The sequence below is a fragment of the Lycorma delicatula genome, chromosome 3, assembly GCF_047948215.1.
Source record: "Lycorma delicatula isolate Av1 chromosome 3, ASM4794821v1, whole genome shotgun sequence".
In the NCBI taxonomy this organism is placed as follows: domain Eukaryota; kingdom Metazoa; phylum Arthropoda; class Insecta; order Hemiptera; family Fulgoridae; genus Lycorma; species Lycorma delicatula.
In genome coordinates, this window is record NC_134457.1 from 144178673 (window position 1) to 144197297 (window position 18625).

The following is an 18625-nucleotide window of genomic DNA, read 5'->3' on the forward strand; positions in this document are numbered from 1 at the left end:
ATTGTGTCTGTGTCAGCTCAAGGAATGGGCCTAGTCTTACCCAGCAGAAAAACAGGTTAGTTACCACTAAGAACCTGTTACCTCATTACGTTTCTAGATATGGACCCATTAAGTCAATCACCACATGTTTCCACCAAGGTGTGGGCCTCCAGGATCCCTGATGGGTATTGATTGTATCTCGAATTTGGTATTAATACTCAATGCTACAATTGGCAGGCCTCTTTGTGCTTTAAAAATCAGATAACCATATAGCATTCTTTAAATAAGACATGTGTAGTATTCTGTGAATTGAAAATATAATGCCATATATATATATTTAAAAAAAAATTATAATAAAAAAAGCACTACAGACAAATAGGTAAGTGTTCTTACTCTTTATGAACTGTATCTGGTGGTATAATATTTTAATATAATTTTTATTATTAATAATTTTTTTGATATAGTGGTTGTTATGTTAGATAAATTAATCTATACCTCAACTATAAAAATATAAATAAACTAAAATTAAAAAGATATCTTATATTTAATTAGATTGTTTCATTTGTGGAGAATATTAATTATTTTGGTGGTTTTTAGAATGTACAGTAAGAGAGGGTATTTGAGGGTATGATTAATGTTTTTAATGTTTTATTACAGTGGTAGGTAATAAATGTGATTTGCCAACAAGAGCGGTTGAAATGAATATAGCACATGACATTGCTAAACAATATGGAGTGCCATTTGTTGAAACATCTGCAAAGACTAGACAAGGGGTTGACGATGCTTTCTACACATTAGTTCGAGAAATAAGGAAAGATGTGTGTATTCTTTATTGATTTTTTTTTTTTTTTTTACTTTGTCAGTTTTATTGTGGAATTGTTTTTCAGTACTAATTAGACTGCAAATAGAACTGCATTTTGTGGTAATTATGTCATAACATATTTATGTTAAAAAATAAGTAAAAAAATATACTGTTGTATATTATTCTTTAAAAGAAATCAAGAATGCTCTTGGTTGTATTATCAATACGATTAATAATTGTAATAATTTGTGTGATGTAATATAAATTATGTATCGTGTACGGTATGTATATATAAAATTAAATAGCATAATCTTAAATAATACATATTAAAAGGCTAGTTTTTAGTTATGGTTTATATTTTCATTTCAATTTCCATTTTTGATTTTTAGTAAAATTCACAAAATTTGTTGCTTTGTTGGTATAACACCTTTCTGCATTGTTGGTATTACGCTTTACAAAAAAAAAAAAAAAAATGGCACAGTGCAGTTTTGTTGTAATGATCCCTTAGAGGCTGCCACTTTTTTCTGGTCACACAATCTTGTGCTTGTACCTCTTTTTTTTCTTATCTTATATTCGCATAGGATCTCTTTAGTCAGTCCATTATCCAGGTCTCTTCAAAGGGACTGTTCAAGCCTTGTGGTCCTCTCAATACTTATTCATTCGTTCTGATCTCCAAGCCCTTTTGGTGTTGAAAATGTTTGTATTGTGAGTTTCTTTCTTGTAAGTGTTTGTTTTTGGCCTTGATTTTTTCATTTAATTTTTATCTTGTCTGTGGTGTCTTCTGGTGTAAAGCCAATTTCCTTTAGACCTCTCTTATTTCTTTGATCCATCTGTATCCTGTCTTTGTGTTTTTCAAGTCGACATTGTATTGTGCCAGCTGTTTCAGAAGTCTTGACTCTTGGATCCTTATGATGTGTTCAAATAATACTAATCTCTTACAAGTGTTATTAGTGATGGGTTCTAACTCTTAGTACATGGCTTTGTTGGGCACAGTCCACCACTGCCGGTCTTTTTCTTGATGCAGGTTCTTCCAATTCTTATGATTTTTTGGGATCTGTCTTTTTAATTGTTCATTCAGGTGAAAGTGTTTCTGCTACATCTGTGGCTTCCAGTTTTATAACAATATTGATGGATGGACATTTTAAACTGTACATGTACCAGGTTAATTTTTGTCCTTTAGCTAGTTTGTTTGGATTGAGGTTTTGTTTGTTTAGGTTGTTTGTTATTATTTCTCTGAACTATTACTGTGTTATTATTTTAACATTATTATCGTTTATATTTACTTCTTTTACTTGTGTTGGTTTTTGGGTCTTAATTTCTGTCTTTCCGAATGATATTTTGAGGCCAATTTTATTTGCAATATTTTGAAGTTCTAATATCTGTCTGTGTTTTAGCTTCATCGGACATTTGCTATCAGTGCCAAGTTGTCAGTGAAGCAAAGGCAGTTAGTTTTAATTTTTTGGCCTACTTTTATTTTTGGAGGGCATTTTTTGAGCCATTCCCTCATTACCATTTCTGGAGCACAGTTGAATAGTAGCAGTGAGAGTCCATCACCTTGGTGCAGCCCTGTTTTGATCTTGAATGATTCCGAGAGAGTTCACTTTTGACTTTGTGTTTGTGAGGGTCAGTTTTTTAATATTTATTAATTTGGGATGTAGTCTGAGGTGTGTGAGAATTTTTATTAGGGATTCTCTATGGATGCAATCATGTGCTTTCTGTCTTAAGTCTGTAAACATTTATCACCTCTCTGCTTCTTTTTCTGTTTTAATCCATTATTAGCTTGAGACTCATGATTAAGGCTGGACAGCTCCTCCATGGTGTGAAACCTCTTTTGTATTCTCCTAGTTCTTTCTCAAGTTTCAAACCAATCCTGTTAATATGATTTTTTAAAGAATTTTGTATGTTGTGTCTAGAATTGAGATTCCCCTCTAGTTGTTAGTGACTGTTTTTTGTGTAGCAGTTGGATGAAGGCTGTCATCCAGCGTTCTGGTAGTTCTTCTTTGATCCAAATGTTGAAAAGCTATTGAACGGCTATTTTTTTAGTCTTCCAGCATGTTTCCAAATCTCTACAAAGGTCTGATCTCTCTTCACTTTCTAATTCTTCAACTCGCCCAGTACTTGATAGACTTTTACTGTGGGAGGGTTAATGTTTTCTTATGTTATTGGCGTGTTGGTGTTGAAGTTTAGTAGTTATGTTGGTTCTTTGCAATTTTTGAAACTTTGGGGTTCGTTGAAATATTTAGTGAGAATTTACATGTTGTCTTTATTGTTATTGGCCATTTACCGTTTTTATTCTTTATTAGTAGGTGGTCAGTCCAGGCTTCATTTCCTCTTTATTTGTAATATCAAAATGTTTATTTCTTTCTATAAATGTAAACAAATTTGTTATTTATTACTGCTGAGGTTATCAGCTGTTTTTCCTTAATTATATTAATATGCATTATTAAATTTAATATTTCTCTATATATCAAATGACACACATCACACTCACAATAACACTTATACATATAAAGGTTAATAAACAATTTACTTAAAATATGGCTACTTGTATATTTAATTGATATTCATGAATTAGTTCTATAGTGAAAAATAATGTAAAGAAACACTTTTTTGTGAATCTACAGTAGGATTGGTGTTCATATTTTTGGAGCTGATTTTTAAAGGTTTTGTAGTAATAGTCTCTTGACTGTGTTTTATTGAATTCTTCTTTATTGATTTCAGTTTGTCTTTGTGGTGTTGTCTTTTTATTCTCCTTAGGGTTTCGGTGGTTTCTTTTCTTTGTTTTACTAGATTTTCAAAGGATGTTTCTGATTTTTGGGATGGTGAAATAGCCATGCTTGATGTTTTTTTCCACTGTTTCATCACATTCGCTATTCCACTATTGATGTTTTTTACAGGATTTTATTAGGGCTAATTCTTCTGTGATTTGTTTAAGATTGTTGACTACATCTTTAGGTTTATCTGTGATTGTTATTTTTACGGTTGCCTTTTGGTAATTTTAATTCTTGGTTAGTTGGGTAGGGTCCATTTTTCTTTTAGTTTTAGGAGCCTGGTTTTGTTGCTTTCTTTGGGTAGTAAATTTAATTTTAATTTTGACTTCATAGTGATCTGAGCCTGTGTCTACTCCTCGGAGGACTTTTTACGTTGTAGATCTCCTTGTGGTAGTGTTTTTCCATGAAAACATGAACAAGTTGCCTTTCTCCTTTAGTGTAATTGGGGTGTTTCCAGACCCATGATGAAAATTTTGTGTTGGTCCATTAGGTCAATTATTATTTTTAGTTTAGCAGTCTGCATGAGTGAGCTTACATTGTGTTTGGAAATGTAGGTGATTTACTTTGGTTGGATTTTGTACTTTTCTTGTTCATGTGTAGTGTTGAGGCATTCCAGTGCTTCTGATCGCATGTTATCTTCTAAGTCGCAGACCACTGTATCCAAATGCTGCCTTCTCTGAACTCTGGTGTTGCTTGGTTCAGCCAGTGGAGTATTCCTTAAAAGATCTTTAATGATTGACGTCAAGGGGTCACCTGTAGTGAGACTAGGTCTCATGTTACAACTTTAGATGTGATCTAGTGAGGTGTGATTTGATGATAAATATAGCTGTGAAGTTTGTTTAGTTGCAGTTCACTGGACAAATTTCTTCTATTTGTTCCAGATATATACAGGTGCATCTTGTAGAGGGTCAATACAATTTTTGTTAAAATTGTTATTTTAGAGAAAGATTAAAAAGTCTGGTCCTAAACATTAACCCGATGTATTCATTATTTCAAAGACTTATTTTGTTTCTGGAGTGATATGGAAAACCTGCATCTCATTCATTATCCATCGTAGTATAAAACACTTTATTTTCTTGTACTGCTAGAGCCAGCACAGCTCTAGTATATTATTCTGCTTTGGATTGGTCAATATTCATATTAATGTTTAATTTAAATAAGCTTTTAAGTAGTGAGTGTTATTGATAAATCTTCTTGTTATAAGAACCATGAAACTTAAGAAAAAATCTGATGTGTACATGACATGTCTTCCTTGTACACCTATTAAATTTAAATTACTTAAAATTTTATTTCATTAATAATGTGTGATATTTTTTCTATTTTTTTTTTTACTGAATTATTATTTATTGTAATACTGTTTACAATTGGATGTTAATAATTATTAATAAATCGGTATAGTTAAATTTAAAAAAATGTCTGATTTGAATTGATGTGCCTTTCCCTTATAAGATCCAAATATTATTAAAATTTAATTTGCCTGTAACTCTGGAACCAATGATAGTAAGTACCACATGATAATCGTTGAAAAGCTCTCAATGAGGGCTTATTACCGTAGTTAAGAAAACGTCCAAAATCTATAAAAGGTTTTTGGGTTTTGGGATTTTTTTGGACACTTTTGGCCCAGTTGATTGCAATCAAAAGGGGAGGTGCACAAATAGACCTTACAAAGTCCTAAATCCAAAATTTCAACTTCCTATGACTAATCGTTTTGAGTTATGCAAGATATGTACGTTCATGTGTATAGACATCATACTGAAACTAGTCAAAATGGATTCAAGGATGATAAAAATGGATATATCCATTGAAATCTGAAACCAAATTTTTTGCCATCACAATACTTCCTTTACTGCGTGCAAGGAAGTAAATATGTTTGAAATCATGTCATAAGGTTTCATGAATTTTTCATTGTCCATCAAATTATTCATGTCAAATGAAGAACATTGGCTATATTAGTTTATTATGACATCCACCACTGATCATTTAAACTCATTTATGTGTAAATCTTTTAAAACTAGTCACTTAATTCTGTTTCTATATCTGTTGATGAAAATTCATTGCTACGTCTTTCGGGCTTTAGAAAATGAGTTTAACATAATTAGTGCTCTAAATAAACAATACACAAATATGCTGTCATAAATTAAAATTTATTTAATTTCTTTTAATTATATGTTTGCCAGTGATTTTTTATATTGTAGTTTACACTGAATAATCCAACTCATAGTTCAGACTTATTTCATTTTTGGAAGTAGTATTATAGTTTAGGTTTTATTTCTTTTAGCAAAGAAAGGTGACATGTTTTTTTTATGATTTATGTTTTAATAGCATTATGCTCTATAAGTTTTATTTTTTTGCTCATTTTTATCATTTTAAAAATTCTTATAAAGAGCTACTGGCACCATAAAAATTGCAGGCATGCATTTAAATTATACGTATTCTTACAATAGTATATATTTATGTGAATTTTTATTTGGTTTTGCAGAAAGAACAGAGAGGAAAAGAGAAACGTAAAAAACCAGGGAAAAGAAGAAAGCATTGCCATCTATTCTAACCATGTGCTGTTGTGCCGTGCTACAAGTTTTACAATTAAATTGCAAACTATTAAGTATAAAAATATTATTAATTATTATTAATATTATAACAATATATGATGAATTATTATTAATCAATTTAATTAATATCAGCTGATGGAACAAATCGACTGTTGTACACTTGTTTTGTTCCATTACTTGGCATTTCTGTTTTCAGTTGACAACAGTGACCTCCCATCCTTCTCACTTCCCCCAGTTTCTTCTCCCTTTAATCATTTCTTAAAAAATTGTAAGCTTTCTCTTCTATTGTTTGTGAGGGTATATATAATATATATATATTCATACACACACATACACATTTATTTCTTCAAGTGAGATTTTAATGAAATATCCCTTTAAAAAAAACATGGTGATATGGTGTCTGTGAAACCTTTATGTACTCTCCATGATATGTATTATTGTTGTACCAAGATGAATTTATCGATCAATTCATTTCGTAATAAGTGTTTAAAGGAAAGGAACATTCCAATTATATCTTATAAAATATTTAAATACATTTTATTTATTTATTTATTAATTAATTTTTATCATAATTTATCAATTGATAATGACTATGCAACTACAATTTTTTGTGAATCATGAATGGCCTGACTTGTAATTTTGTTTTTATGCTTATGGTGGTGATGATTAAGTTAATAAAAGAATAGCTTATTACTTGTACAGCGTGAATTCATAACATGTTGCAAAGATCATCATATTCAGTCTGAAGATCAATTTTTATGCTTTTAAATTTATAAATGTGGTACGCACTTACAACTATTTGCTTTTCAATAGTTTTGGTTCCAGCGCATGATTGTAGATCAATAAACTGTTTTTTCATTGTGTTGTGTATATATATATATATATAAATATATTTCAAACAGAAAGTCATGCAGGTTGTAAACACCTTTGACAAAAATTAATAAACTGACATTTATATAGTTGATAATTTTTGTCTTATTTCTAATACTGTTAAGTAAAGTTTTTAATGCTATTCAAGAAAATATAAATTATTATGAAGTATGTAAATAAACAAAAAGTATTAAGTTTAATAAGAGTATATTAATTATTCTTCTAAGTAATATATAAAAATAAGCTCATTGATGGATGTTTAAATATAAAAATAATGAGATTAACTGAATGCGGTTAATAATTTATGTCATTTATTTTTATGTTGTTTATGTTTCAGAAATTTAAATGCGTATTATGTTTTATCACAAAGATTCATATCATCCATTGCTTTTAAGAATTTTTATATACTTGCAATGACCTCTAGATCACATAACCCGCTGGTCGGGTCAGTGATTTAACATCATTGCTGATTAGCTCTTCTATGAAGCTTACCTAGAAACAAATCCAATTAAAAGAATATCATGGTAACTCTTTAAATTGGTTCTAGTTATCAGGGTTCAATTAATATTATCACTGGACTTGATTGGCCTGATTATTGTCTTATGCCTTATATACTTCAGTCTTATCACACAGAAGAATATTTAATATATTTGCTATCTAGGGTCTATTTTTCATAAATTAAAATAAAATGAATATTTACTTGTGAGTTGGGTTGGTTGCTTCAAATTGGAGATGAAGGAACTAATATGTATGGAACTCCAATAGCATAAATCTCAGATAGAAAACTGTGTATTTAACCAGTATCTTATCCAGTATTTATTACTTATCAGTAAGAATAGTTTGTCTAAACTTTATGTGAGGTACGATTTTCCTCATATACATTTGTATTACTGCTAATGTATTTCAGTTAATGGATATTTAGTTAAGAAAAATTGATATATAAATTTAAAAAATAAATTAAAAATCAACTTTTATTTTACATTTTCATGTGAAGTTTTTGATGATATATATTTCTTTCATATTTAATATTATTTGTTTAATATTCAAAGTATTGAAGTAATATTACTAGTTAAAGAAAAAAAAAACACAAACATCTTCACATATGTTATCATATATGTAAACATATCTTCACATTTATGCTGTCTGTTTTATACTGAAACTGCTTAAGTGAGTGTAAGGGTCTGTATACCAACACATTTTAGCAGTTGAGATCCAAACTAAATCATGTTACAAAAAGTTGTAAGTGTGTGCTATGCTTAACCATTATACAATTTTTGTTCAGAATTGATCTCAGATTGCTAATTTATTCGTTTATATTTTAATCTAATACTGTGCGTAAAATTTTATTTATATAAAATAAGTATATATCCTCTTTTTTTATTGTGCAGCTTGCCAGTTTAAGTTACATATGTAATGTTTGTTTTGTGTTGTAGTCTTATACAATCTATATTATTATTATTGTCAGTAATTTTTATTTTAATATTATTCTGTATCATTTGTTATTATTGATGATATCTCTTGTTGTATAATATAAAATAAGCAATTATCAATGTGGTGATGAATAATGTAAATAAAATGCCGTATAAATAATTTATAAATATTGTTTTAGTGATATATACAAAATATTACTAAGAAGTTATTCAAATAATTTCTAATCTTTAAAATAAGGTTTTATATAATTTTAATTATATAAAACTAACCCTGCTGAGCAGAGTGGAGTATTCTTTTACATACAACTAACTGTATAATGCGTTAATCAAGATTACTTATAGACCACAGAATGACAACGGTTTTTTTTTATTATATATAGTTTTTATTGTGATAATTTATTTGAAACTTGTGCTACTTCTCTGTATTTTAAATACTTTTAAATTTTATATTTGTTTTGTGTATCAGCCATAAAAGTTAAGGGAACATTATAATTCCTTTCTTGCATAAAGAGGATTTTTTTCTTTCACACATTGAAGAAAATGTAAAATAGAAAGTACTGTGTATAAAGTTATACTCTTTGCAGTATATTTATTTTTTTTTTTTGCTAACTTCCAAATGCATATGAACTGAATACGTTTCTGTTTTTTGAACCTGAGAAACTTTTTCAAGTTTTTTGACATAGAATCGGTAGAATGTTGTATTTTTTTTTTTTTTGACTGTAATAAAACATTAATTTATAGTATCTCTAATGTCTTCATAATTATCTATGCAAGTATTTTGGCTATTGACAATTGACTGCGATTTTATGGCATAGAATTAAAAATAAATAATGTACTTCTATTTTTATCCACCTTAGACAACACTGATCATAATTTCTCTTAAACATTTTGGCTGATAAACTTTACTTATTGTATATTATCATTTTATAAAAGTTTTTTTTTCTGTTTAAGTTATCATGCTTTTTTACACACATATATATATATATATATATAGCTGTTAAAAAATATATCCTTTACCAGTTAAACTTCATTTGTTAGCCCTTGTGCATAAATTTCATACGCACATATAAAAGCACAACAGTTTTATTATAATTATATTGTTGTATATTTATTAATTGTGTATATACATTATTGAAAAGGAACTATAGGAATTGAAAAATTGTTTTAAAGATTAATACATTCAGATAAAACAGTAGTCTTACTGCATACATGTAATAAGCCATTACATAATTTATTCAGTAATTATGTTTGAAAGTGATCAAATTAACAAAATGTCCTAAGTTTGTTTTTAGTTTCATGTATCTTATCAGTAATAAAAGAACATCACTTAAAGTAATCTGATAACTTTTAAATAAAGAGCAACATTGAAAGATTGCTTTTTTAATTTATTGTAATTTTAAAAATTATGTAAAAACAAAAAATTTTAATAGCGATTACTTTTATTAAACTACACTCACTGTAGCCCATAAACTAATATAATTTTTGGTTGATTTGTTTAGATAGAGTAAATTTCATTGCTACTGTGTTAATAAATTTGTATCTGCTTGAGACAATCGCTGTTTGATGTCCAAAACTGTTTGGTACAGTGACTGCAATATGACTTTCAAGGCTGTATTTCTTGTTTTTTTATAAAAGGCCTTATAAGTTCACTTAGTAATATTTTTCAAAACTTCCTGGTATTTTACGGAAAGAAAAAACACTAATCCTGTTCATTAATTTTTGATAGTTTGCTTTATTGCTTGAAAAAGCTAAAAAAATGAAGAAAAAAATTGTATGATAAAAAAATCTTCAGAATTTTAACTTTTCAAATTTATTATTTAAAGGATAATTTCATTTAATCTTATTTACATATATCACCAAAAAGAGGGTTACATTTGAATTATGATATATTGATTTTATGTTTATAATTAATTTTCACCTCTTGTGTTTTCATCAGTTGATAATAACCTAGATTTTTTTTTATATTATCTAAGTGTTTTTAATGGCAGCTGAAATTTTATTTTGAGTTTTAACACTTCCTAATTTTGGTAATTTTTTTTTAATCAGAATAGAAGTTTTTTATCAGCATATCATGTTATTTCTGACACTATCCTAAAACAAAAAAACCGCAGATGTATTTATTTAAAATTTGTTATATGTAATGGTTTTTATTTTGTCTAATATTTTATGATTATAAAATTTTAGCATTTCTGGAAAAGATAGTCTCTGCTCCTTAGTTTATTTTCTTCAGAATATTGATACTCTGCTCAAAAGAGATGGAGTTGGCAGGCTGTTTTCAAACTATAGATCATAAAGATGTGATTAAAGTGTTATTATTAAACATTGTGGAGATTATTATTCAATAAAAGGATTGTCATCAAGGTTGAACAGATGATAGTGAAATACCAATCCTTGAAATTTTTACACTAGCTGCCACGCAACATCTTTATTAAAAATCAATGAATATGTTTTTCCGTATGCTTAATATAGAACAATGAAGTGAAATGAAATGCACACCTTTTCATTAAGTCAAAAATATCATGGCAAAGTTCCAGACCATTTTCTTGCATTCATGTAAATTACTTATGTTATTGTTTTAAATGGAATGGTATTGGCCTTTTGGTAATTGTTAAAAAACAACATATTCAAAGAATTTTTTGTGTCAGAAATGTTTTTATATTTTCATTCATTTTCAAGCAATAGGCTAATTATCAGTAAAAATTACAGATTTTTTTTGGTAAACAATCGGAGATGTGCAAAAGTAGCTGACAACTAAACTTTTAGAGAATGCTAAGATTTATCATGTAAAAAATTTATAAAAATTGAAATTAACAAGATGTGAAGTCTTGAAATCATATTTTAATCACAATTAGGAACAAAATGTCAAGCAGAAACCCAGGCTTATACTCATGATACCCAGTATAAATCATAACTTAAATGTGAAATTTACACCTTTCTCTTGAAAACTGTTTACAATTACATGTGCGCACACACACACACACACACACACACACACACACACATACAAACAAACCCACATACTCCCAACATTATGTAATTTATTATCCCCCGGATCTATTTCATCTGTCTCTTTTACAAAAAGAGATTTTATATATATATATATGATGAACTTGTATATATTGCATCTAAATGGCTTAATGAAATAGGGAATTATGATTATTATTATTAATGTTAATATAACCAGTATTTTTTACAGTAATTCTATTTTCAGGCCTGATTAATAGTGCATAATAAATACATATTATACGTTATATACTTCATTATATGTTTTGTTTTATATTTTACTGGAAAAATAAAATAAAAAGTAAAGACATTACAAATTGTTATTGTAATGATAAGTTTATTCTAAATAAATATTGAATATTAAAGATAGTTTTCTCTTCTACAATATATATGTGTGTGTGTATATATATATATATATATATATATATATATATTTGTATATATATATATATATTTTTTTTTTGTTATTAATATCCTTCATAATTCATTAATATTATTTCCTGTTATGTATCTATTAGCATTTGAATTACAGCTTCAGTGCACAGTCTTTTATCTGTTGTTTTCTACCTTCTTAGACAAAGATAATAGTAGCTAATTTAACTTTTTTGTTGACTATAAAAGTTGGTATCAAAGTAAATTTGGATTCAGTATTATGTTTTTTGTTTTATAGAATGTACCATTAAAACTTAAATTTGAATTCTGCCCTGTAAGTTCATCAATTTTTATTCAATACACACTATGTCTATTATTATTAATTTGATAAAATTATTATTTTATTGGTGACTTATCAGTATTTTTTATCATTATATATGTTCTGTTGCTAACACTTATTACAAGTACAAACCACACATCATAAAGAATGTGAGAATAATGTTATGACTACAGTTACTGCTGAGGAGAGAGAAAATAATCTGATATATTTTACTTATTGCTTAGAAGTGGTATATCAAAATTAATTTGCAGCAGTAGAAAAGATTGATTTGATCATCTCATTTAATATACTCAATCTGGTATTAATATAGTTAATGATTCCCAGTTAATGATTCTGACTTGAATTATTGTATGATCTATTTGCCTGCCTGAGTGTAGTGTAGAAACTTTTTCTAATACAACAAATGTGATCCAGCAAGGTGACTACAATACTATCAGGGTGTCAAATATTATCTATGCAGAAAGTAATTGCACTAGAGTTTGAAGCTTTATAAAAATAAAACCGATCATAGATATTTTGAAACAGATTGCATCATCTTTTGAATTTTTAATGCAATATATAATAATATTAAATGTTTATAATTTTCTAATTTTGTAAGATATGTGGTTCATGGTGAGAATGAAAAAAAGTGATGACTTTTGAGCTTTCTGTTATGTAACTTTATTTTGATTGCTTGTTATTAAAAAAAACCACAGGAGTTGTATTCCAATTTTTACACAATCCCATTACTTTTCCTTACCATCTGTGAAATTTCAGATCAGTATCTTTAATCATTTTTAAGTATTTTTTGATTATAAAGCTATATTATCTTTATATCTGTACCATATACAAACATTAGACAAGATTTATTACCTTCAATGTTATTTTAAATTGATGAATATATATTTGATAAAAGTTATTTCAAATATGAATAAACATATCTTTTGATTATACACTTAATTAAGGATTTTTGTTTTTTTAAAAGAATTTATTACTTCAGTAAGAGAACTGAAGCAGGAGAAATTTCTCTTCAGCAAGTTAGTTATTTCCTTTTTCTGGCAGTTATCTTGCATTGCCAAATTGTATGTATTGCAATGTAAAGGTAGTGTAAGTCTGTATCTACTAGCTAGTAAGAGCTGGAATGTCTTAAATCTACTTAGTAAAAAAGGAGCTTATTATAGCTTTAATTACTATGAAAGCCTGAATTAAAAAATAGTAAAAATTGAATAAAATTAAAATAAATAAAATTAATAAATTCACCTTACCAGTAATTAAAATATAAAATCTCAAGACCTTTAGATTCTTAAAACATTATCAGAAGAATTAAAATACTACAAAATAAAGTCAAGATTAAAATAAAATAACGGTCCTGACTGTATGGATATTATCAATATACCGAATTAAAATGTAAAATCTACTTTGGTGGAGTAAAGTGAATTAATAGAGACCACATTATAAGAATTAATGGTATTTCAGTTATTTATATCCATTATCTCTTTATGTTTTATTTAAGATATATTTATTCTCTTTAAAAAATTTTGTTCATTGATAAGATTTTTATGATTACTATAAATATGGAATTTTTCTAAATTACATGAATTAAAATAATTACAAGAAATATCTAAACTGTTCATAAATGTATTTGGTTTGTATGTATGATTATTATCCAAGATATGTTTAGCATAATTAGAATTTTCAGGTTTATTATTTTTAACACTATCAATATGTTCTTTTATATATATAGAAAAATTACGTTTGGTTTTACAGATGTATTTCATATCACAATCTTCAAAACTCGTACTGTAAACTCCCGGTTTATTAAAGTTACACATATTAATATTTTATGTTTAACTGTAATCGTTATTTAATATATTTAATTAATTTGTTAATTGTTGTATAAGCTGGTGTTAATTAATTAAATACGTTCATCCATGGATCCCAAAAACTGCCATTTTCAATGCACTCTTATATTGAGCCATAAATTATTTAAAATATGATAAAGATTCCCTAAACAAAGAAACTGAAATAATTAAAATATGGCCCATATAAATGGTTATACTATTAATATAAATAAACAATATAAAATTGCCAAATTTTACAAAATATTTACCACAACACCAGCTTATACAACGAATCTAAAGGTCTTGAGATTTTATATTTTAATTACTGGTAAGGTGGATTTATTAATTTTATTAGTTCCTATCAGCGGAAACCATGTTTAAGGAATAAAATTATTCTTTAACAGTTCATATTTTGTCAGTCATCATGTCATGATAATTACTCCAATTTATTGCATTGCCGGTTGTAATTTTTTGTTGTTTATTTATGTATTTCTGGTTTAAAATAAAAATTTTAATTTATAATAACTTGCTTTTCCTACTTATTGTAACTACAGTTTGGGCCTAATGATTCATATAATAATTATTGTTTCAAAATTGATAAAAAGGTTCATTATTATTATTATTATGATATTTGTTTGGGTTAATATCAATGGAGTTCACATTTCTGTAATGAAAATGCAATACAATTGCATTATCAAGTGTATTGCTTTTTACAAAATTCCCTTTGTCATTGAACACTTTTAGTCGCCTCTCCAAAACAATAAACTTTAAAAAATATAAAAATCCAAAAAAAATGTTTGCTTGGTAAAGCAATATGATTTATCAAATATCATGTTTATCAATTTAAACATTAAACATTGTATTGATTTTAATGTGATACAGATCCAAAGATAATGTGGTTTTATAAATTGATTAACATCTCAAAACTATTAAAAAATATCAGTCTGGAATTTTGTATTAGAATGTGCTAGATTGTGTAAAAATTTGAACATGATTGGTTCATGGTTTTTTAGTAACAAGTTATCAAGATATGCAAAAGAAAGCTACAAAAGAGTATCTTGCTTTGTTCTCATTGTCATATCATATTTAAAAAAATAATATCATCAATTGTTGCAAAGATAATCTACAAGGTAATACATTGTGTTTTGAAATTTGATAATCGGTTTTATTTTGTAAAAACCTCAAACTCTACTGCACTTACTTTCTGTGCTGATATTAATCACCACTTTTTTATCTAGCTAGCAATTACATCCAGTCTTTAGTTCAATTCAAAGTTTGCTATTTCTGAATAGTGCACAAGTGAATATAAATAGATTTTTTATGTCAGTTTTTAATACATTTCTTTTACATTATTAAAGAATAATTTTTATTTTACAAAACTTTTTATGTTGTAATTGCATTTTGTTAGCAATGATAAATAGTTGAATTTTTTGGTTTTGTCTTTTTTTAATTAAACATTTTTCAGTAGAGTAGAAATTTATCAACATTTTTGGTAGTTCTCTATTGGAAATTATTCATATAAGAGGATTATTTTATGAATTTTCCTTTTTATTTAGTTCACTAAGGATTTTTTTTAATGGTCAGAAGATGGAGAGATTAAGAAGTTATCTCTAAGCGTGAAGAAAGTCTTTATGAAAATTTAATTTTTTTGTTTTAAACTTAGCAGTAAAGTACAGTTAATTTTTTTATATGAAAATTTCCCTAACCCAAAAATTTTCAGTTTTTCTAATGTTTTAATATTTAATTTATTGACTTAATTACTTTTTTTCATTTACCTCTGAATGAAGGACTACCTGGATGGGGAAATTTTGCAACCTATCTCACAGAGGTAGGGGATAATAAATCTCATGAAATATGACAGAAAAAATGTCTGATCTATCTGTTTAAGATTTTAATTAACTTAAAAATGTTTGTTTAAATGAGATATTCAGGATGAGTTTTCAATCTTTTTCACCGGATAGAAGAAAATTTTTATTTTTTTTAAAATGTATGTTTTTTCAAAATAGCTTTAATTACTGCAATACCTTTAAAACAAAGAGTACCTTCCCGTGGGGTTGAAATTAATGTCTAGAAATGTCTTAAATTTAAATTTCATAATGTAATCTTTTTGTAGTTTTAATTTGTGAATAAATACAAAGATATTTTTGAAAAACAATTTAGGAATACTACAGTCCATTTTCACTATGATAAATATTGAATTTTACAGAAATGTTAAGAAAAAATCAATAAAAACATTTTTTTCAATTTTTTTCACCTGTTTAAACCAATAGATTAAGAAGCCATTACATCTGGATTCAGCTAAGAAGTTTGGATAACCCTTGTTTAAACATCAAGCAACACAAGGTAACTCAATATAAGAGGTAGAGTTACCATGAAGGAAAACCACACATTCGTAGAAGCATAGGGGTTATTAAAGTATTATGTAGGGATCTTTTAGCGATTTTTAGCCTCCCTTTTTACATTTAGTTATTCTCCATTTTGTACAGACTAAATCTTATTAAGTAAAATTTGTATGTATCAGCTGAAAATTTAGCTGTTTATGTAAATTCACAAATCAATTCATTATTTGTTTACTTTTTTGCAATTTTTTTTATTAGATGCCAGATCGTAAATAAATAAAAATATTATTAATAATCAGAAATGATGATTAATGCTAATCGTAAGAAATTAGATGCAGTTTAATTCTTGATAAAAAACACTTCAAGTTTTTATCTTTGTCACTATTACCGTAATAAATCAAAGCTGCTAGACTATTCTTGGAAAATTCTAACTTTTTCTAGACCATTTCAAGAAATGCTTGTGAAATACATATGGAACATTTTAGACACAATGAAACCATTTATATTATTAAACTGCAGGTTAAATATTTATTGACAATACACTTTTGTTAATTTTGCTTTCTGTTTTATCTTGAGTAAATAGAGTAAAATAAGCATTTTTTTTCTGAAAAACAATGAGAAAAAGTAGCAAAGCATGAATTGCCCCTCCCTCTGGTGTTCATTTAATATACTTGAATGGCATTAGTATAAGGATGTTTAGAAAAACTCTTATGTATGCCTTCATATTAATAATCTTGAGGTAACTTTGAATGTGGTCCAATATTCTAAAATCTGTTCATTAGGAAGTAACCCTAAATCTAAGCAGTCAAGATTTTAACAATTCTCACTGCAATTAAAGCATATACATCTGTATATTTTAATATACATCCCAATTGCCTGCAGATTTATGTATTGTCAAAAATTCTCAATCACAGAGTTCTTATTTTCCTTTAAATGTTAATCCAGAATTATTAATTGAAATAGACTAACATTTTTATATATAAGATAATGATCAACAATGCTAGTTTTTTATATAATCCCCGGGCACTATAATGTGAATGTACTGAGAATTAAAATAAATGTTTAGTAATAATTTTCATTTTTACATTCCCACATACAAGTTTCTTGTAAGCTTTTGTGGAGATTTAATTCATCAGTAAAAAAAATAAATTGCCTTATGTGACTGGCATATCAAGATGGGTCATCAGATTGTCATTTATAAGAAAAAAAAATTGAAAATAGCAATCTGGAATTCAGAATTTAAAAATTTGTGTCTGTAAATTTAGGGGGAGGTATTGTAGAAATCTTTTTTTTCTGAGCGAGTGCTTGGAAAGTCAAGTTTATGATCTGATCTGTATGAATGTTGGAAGACGTACTGAATTCAAATAACTTTATATAAATTTGTATTATCTGTTCTTTTGTGATATAAAGAGGGAAAGTACAATATTGTAATCATAATTTTGCCACCCTTTTCAATGTTTTGAGGTCCCCCAAAGGTAAAAATCTACTAAAGATTTCAAAATTTTATATATATGGGTCCACAGTATTCAAATTGGTGAGCTGTTTGATTTATGCACCTGAAGTCTGAAATAAAAGTACAATTTAACTATTTTATGTTGGGTTTAAGTTTCAAGTATTATGATATTGGTAAAATTTTAGACAATAATGGGACATAAAGGATAAATTTTCAATACTATACTACAGATCAGAGGTTAGCAACACAACACCTGCGTGCAAGTGCTATGGCGCCCTTTGAGATTTTTATACGCCCTCACTACATTACACACCTTCTAAGCCCAATAACTGTATCAGCATCTCGTGTATATAAGACAATATAATTACACAAGCTCATTGTCTGCAAATAGCAATCAAGTTCATTCACTGACACACTTGCTACTTAGCATGTAGGAATATTCTCGCTTCTGCTAAATTTGCTAGTATGTTTCCATATTTTGAGTGTTATTATTATTGACTGAATTTTATTTATATATTGTTAGTAACCATATCACACAAGATAGTCGTCCTTTTCACTATCAAATACCTCTTGTACTAGTTAAATAGATTTTATAAATAACTCATCATGAATAACTAAAAGAATTTGTTTTAATGTTGACTGGGAAGAACAATTTTGTTTTATTCACTTTAAAGGCAAATGTATTTGCTTATTTTGTAATAATAGTGTGATGCCCTCAATAACTTTTGAATTTATTTGCGCCCTTACTGACAAAAAGGTTGCTTGCTGACCTCTGCTATCGATTATAATGGGAAAACTAATCCAAATAAAATTTTTATCTAATGTTATTCCTTTTCAGCACATAATTTGAGTAAGGCTCATTGAATAATTTATCTTACAAGTTAAACAAATACTTTT

At 27.3% G+C, this 18625-nt stretch overlaps 1 protein-coding gene across 1 annotated transcript in view; it reads left to right on the top strand.

Moving 5' to 3' along the window:
• The window catches only part of LOC142322071 (GTPase KRas-like), a 38122-nt gene extending 26721 nt beyond the window's left edge, over positions 1-11401 (top strand). Inside the window, exons 6-7 of the mRNA XM_075360720.1 lie at positions 637-797; positions 6032-11401. Of these exons, the coding sequence (XP_075216835.1) occupies positions 637-797; positions 6032-6100 (230 nt within the window). The 3' untranslated portion in view covers positions 6101-11401. The remainder of the gene's footprint in view (positions 1-636; positions 798-6031) is intronic.
• Positions 11402-18625: the final 7224 nt, after the last annotated feature.